This window comes from Dermacentor variabilis, chromosome 8 (genome assembly GCF_050947875.1).
Source record: "Dermacentor variabilis isolate Ectoservices chromosome 8, ASM5094787v1, whole genome shotgun sequence".
Taxonomy (NCBI): domain Eukaryota; kingdom Metazoa; phylum Arthropoda; class Arachnida; order Ixodida; family Ixodidae; genus Dermacentor; species Dermacentor variabilis.
The window spans coordinates 19,011,993-19,015,849 of record NC_134575.1 but is presented as its reverse complement, the minus strand read 5'-3'; the positions used below and the strand labels follow the sequence as shown (position 1 = coordinate 19,015,849).

At 46.5% G+C, this 3,857-nt stretch overlaps 1 protein-coding gene across 1 annotated transcript in view; it reads right to left on the bottom strand.

Annotated features, from left to right (window-relative positions):
- Positions 1-2,173, bottom strand: part of LOC142590917 (uncharacterized) — an 8,867-nt gene extending 6,694 nt beyond the window's left edge. The window contains exon 1 of the mRNA XM_075703314.1: positions 2,027-2,173. Within this exon, the coding sequence (XP_075559429.1) occupies positions 2,027-2,164 (138 nt within the window). The 5' untranslated portion in view covers positions 2,165-2,173. The remainder of the gene's footprint in view (positions 1-2,026) is intronic.
- Positions 2,174-3,857: the final 1,684 nt, after the last annotated feature.

Sequence of the window (3,857 nt, the reverse complement as noted above, 5' to 3'; positions counted from 1 at the left end):
GGCCCTCTCATTACCCTGTTGCGGAAGTTGTCACGACAACGTCTTCCGTAGGACAAGTTACCTGTTTGTGGACAGACATTCAACTTCTTGCATCAAATACGCAACCGTTGCTTTTCGAAGCTCCAAAGCAATCTAAGTGAAATTTGCACGCTTTCGGGTTTACACTTTGACCCCCAGCAACATTCGTTATCTACCTTGTGAACATTTTACTTTCGTACACGCTTGTGCTCCTCGTACTTTTAGGTCACTAGCGACATGAGCGTCTTCAGCGTAACGCAAGTTCCTGAACACAAAGCAGTGAGACCAGAGCGTTAAGTGAAAGAAGTGCGCGCAAAATTGAACACGATTATTCATGGGTGACAGCATAGTTGGCTTGCGTTAATTCAGCCTCAGTTAATTCGACTTTCTGCTTAATTCCACCTCACTTGAAAGTCCCGGCAATAAAACACACATCACCATGGAAGAAAATCTCGTTTAGTTCGAACGCGAAAGCGTGCTGCTTCGGTTAACTCGAAGCCCACTGACCCCTACTGGTGCCCACTCATGCACGCATCTACGGTTGCTTATAATATTGAAAACAATATAAATACAGCAGACGGTGCTACTTATTTTGTCTCTTTTGGGGATTCATGTTTCTTAAATCGAATGTTCGGATAATGCGATGAAATCTTGCGTTCCGGCAAGGCTCAAATTATCGGGAATCGACTGGTCGTCTCGACGTCTTAAAGGGCGGCTAAATTCCTTAAAGCGCAGTTGGCATTGATGACAAAGCTATGTGTTTCAACAGATTAGGATGAAAGCGCCCAAGTGAACCTGAATATTTTCGGCCCCTATAGCAACGTTACCTATATAGCGAGCATTGAGGGTGCCGGAAAGCCCTAGAGCAGAATTAAGAAATGACCCGCGCTTATCCAGGCGGGGACAACGCAAAAGGCAGGGATAACGTGTAGTTTTCCAAGGGAATAGCTAAGTTCGGCTACCGTACATTTTCTTCGATTGGGTATGCTGCCTAAAGCAAATGGAGCAACACCGGCTACAGCCATCCTAACTTCTCACCGTCGCCGCCCTTTCCCGCTGTAGCGGCTGCGGGAGGGGAGGAGGGCAGTCGCCTTCTATACGCCGCCACCCACCCCTCTACAGTGGCAAGACACGTAATGAACCGGCTTTTATAGCAACATGTACACTCAACCACAATATTTTAGGGAACACGTGATCTGAGAAAAAAAAAAGGCTGAATATCTGGGCAGCCTCACAACGCAACTTATAGTATTCGCATTTACAGCCTCTTTCAGCACATGTGAACAACACTGTGATGTTCGCTTTTACGGACCATTCTTAAACGTTCCTCGGAAATAGAACGTTTTACGATGTCCCATGGTCCGTGAACATTTGTGGTTGACTGCATGACCGCCAAAGATGTGCTGGTGACTAGTTCTGTTCTCCACGAAATTACACAGTGAACCAACAAACGTTGCAACAAATGTTCCCCATCAAACGCATCAGTCCTATAATAAAGGGGATATACTTCTGCTCCAACGTTGCTGCTGCCACGGCCTTCGAGATCCGGTGGCGTAGGCGGGTGCGCTGAAGCCTTCGGAGGCCACGCTATCGCAATGGCTCATGATACGCTATGACGAGGAGGAACATGAGGAGGAGAAGCAGTAGCAGGAAAGCGGGTGAACAAGACGACTCGAACACTGAGACTGCGCACGACAGAAGCCAGTGAACCACCACATGCCACATGAACCACGTGAACCACGTGAACCACATGAGCCATTGAACCACCCCGCGCACGATGCCCTCCTAATCTAGAACTCCGCCCACGCCCTGAAATGAGTCTGCTAAACGCTATCCATCGCAGGTCAAGGCAACTTCAACACTCCAGGAGGAGTCGAGACACCTTCCCCTGGAATGTCCAGTGTCTTCGCTGGAACTCCACGTTGTTAACAATGGTGTGTGGAGTGCTTCCCAAACATGTTGGACCACTTCAGCCAAAGATTGGCGAACCTACGCGGCGCTCGCTTACCTGTGTGTAGCTGCCGAACGGCACGATGTCGGGGTCAGATGAACATCGCGTATAGAAGTCGACTTTATCAGGGAACATGGGCTTTGTCCAGCGCCCCTTCAGGGTCACAGACACCAGGCCTCTGGTGTTCGTGCCCATGGTGTAGAGCTCGCGAAGGCTGAACACGGCGGTCGACTGCAGAGTAGCCGAATTGCAGTTTACGTATACATATATAATTGTTATATTGCTTCACTTATAATGCACATATTATCACGTAGACGATGAAGGAGTAATTGAATTCTGCGGCTAAAGGAATTGGAATAATTAGGGCTCAGAGAGCGCGAAACTTGAAGCAAAGCTGCAACTTGCTTCTTCCCAAGAACCCAAGACTAACTGAATCCTTCTGAAGGTTGGCTGAACGGGCAAGTTGGTAATGTTTAATCTTTGGTTAGCAGAGCGTTTTAGCATTTTTTTGGGGCCATCTTTCGGCCACGCAGGCTTCAACAGATTCTTGCTCAATTGGACATATAATCCTTCGGCGTGAAAAAAACGAAGTATGAGTCAATTAAGCGATTTCAAGGCGTTAGTGGTTCCTTAAGTGAACGAAAGTATGTAGCATTAGCTGTGCTATATTAAAGAGTAACGGTGTGTCCCATATAATGATCGATCGAATGCGTTCATTTGGGACCACACGCCTTTTTGTGCAGGACCTCACATAACAATTTTATCACGGTTTAGCGATGCTAAGCAGGCAGAAGGGCTGCCAAAAGAGACAGAATAAAGAACCTATATTCAGTGAACACGCGATCGGAGTACAAAATAACATTGAAGTAGCAGCGATTCCGGCATGCCTAATCTCCAACGTCCAATTTGTCTCGACACATCCGTCGCTCTATCACAATCGCGACAACGTTCACAATGTTTTTTTGGATACGATAAGCGGGTCTTGCCGAGAATTGCTGCTGATGATGATGTGAGCGTCCCTATGCAATGGGATGGTTACACGTGGAGCGTTCCTTAAACATTCCTGGTGGATTTACTCCTAGGTCACTACAGGTCAACTACAACAAAATTTTAGACCGAACAACTGTGGTTTCAGATAGCGCAGATATAGCAAAATCTCCATGCAAAATCTTAAGTTCGAAAGACGAGTAGGTAAGTTACGACAAGCTCCCGGAAAGAGAACTTGTTTATATTTCGAATCTGATGAAAGCGTCAATGTTACTTCTCGCCGGAAACGACAGAAACTAGATCGTTGAGAACCTGGCGAGGCTCGTCGACGAGGCTCATCGACACAAACTCCGAGAGTATGTGGTACCCACAGGGTCACGGTGCTGCAAGATCACTTACACCTTTAAACGTGAATAACGGTGTAAAGCGGTCTATAACTGACAGCATTACACCACAAAGGTGTGACGGTGTGAAATATAGACTGGTTGACGCCCTTATTAACTTTTGAGGATGTAATTCATTTTACAGTGGGTGCGAGGGGCCACTGAGCTTACCACATAAAATTACCAGCGGGAACTGTGTAGTTACAGTGTCTATACTGGAGCTGCAAGCATGTCGGTTCAGTCAAAACGCGCGCGATGGTTACTGCACAAATCTGGCCTAAACTTCGTCCTTATGGCTTGAAACGGCTTTGCGAGATTAGAAATTGATTACAGTTGAACTGAACACTGCGTTGAATGCAACATGCATTTATTTATTCATTAATTTATACCGTCAGCCGTCTTAGGGCTATTACAGGAGTAGAGAATAAAACCAACAAAATGAAACATAGAATGCGACCGAGTTACAAGCTTTGACTCACAAAGCACCTCTTAGAATGGAAAAGACGTATGAAATACAA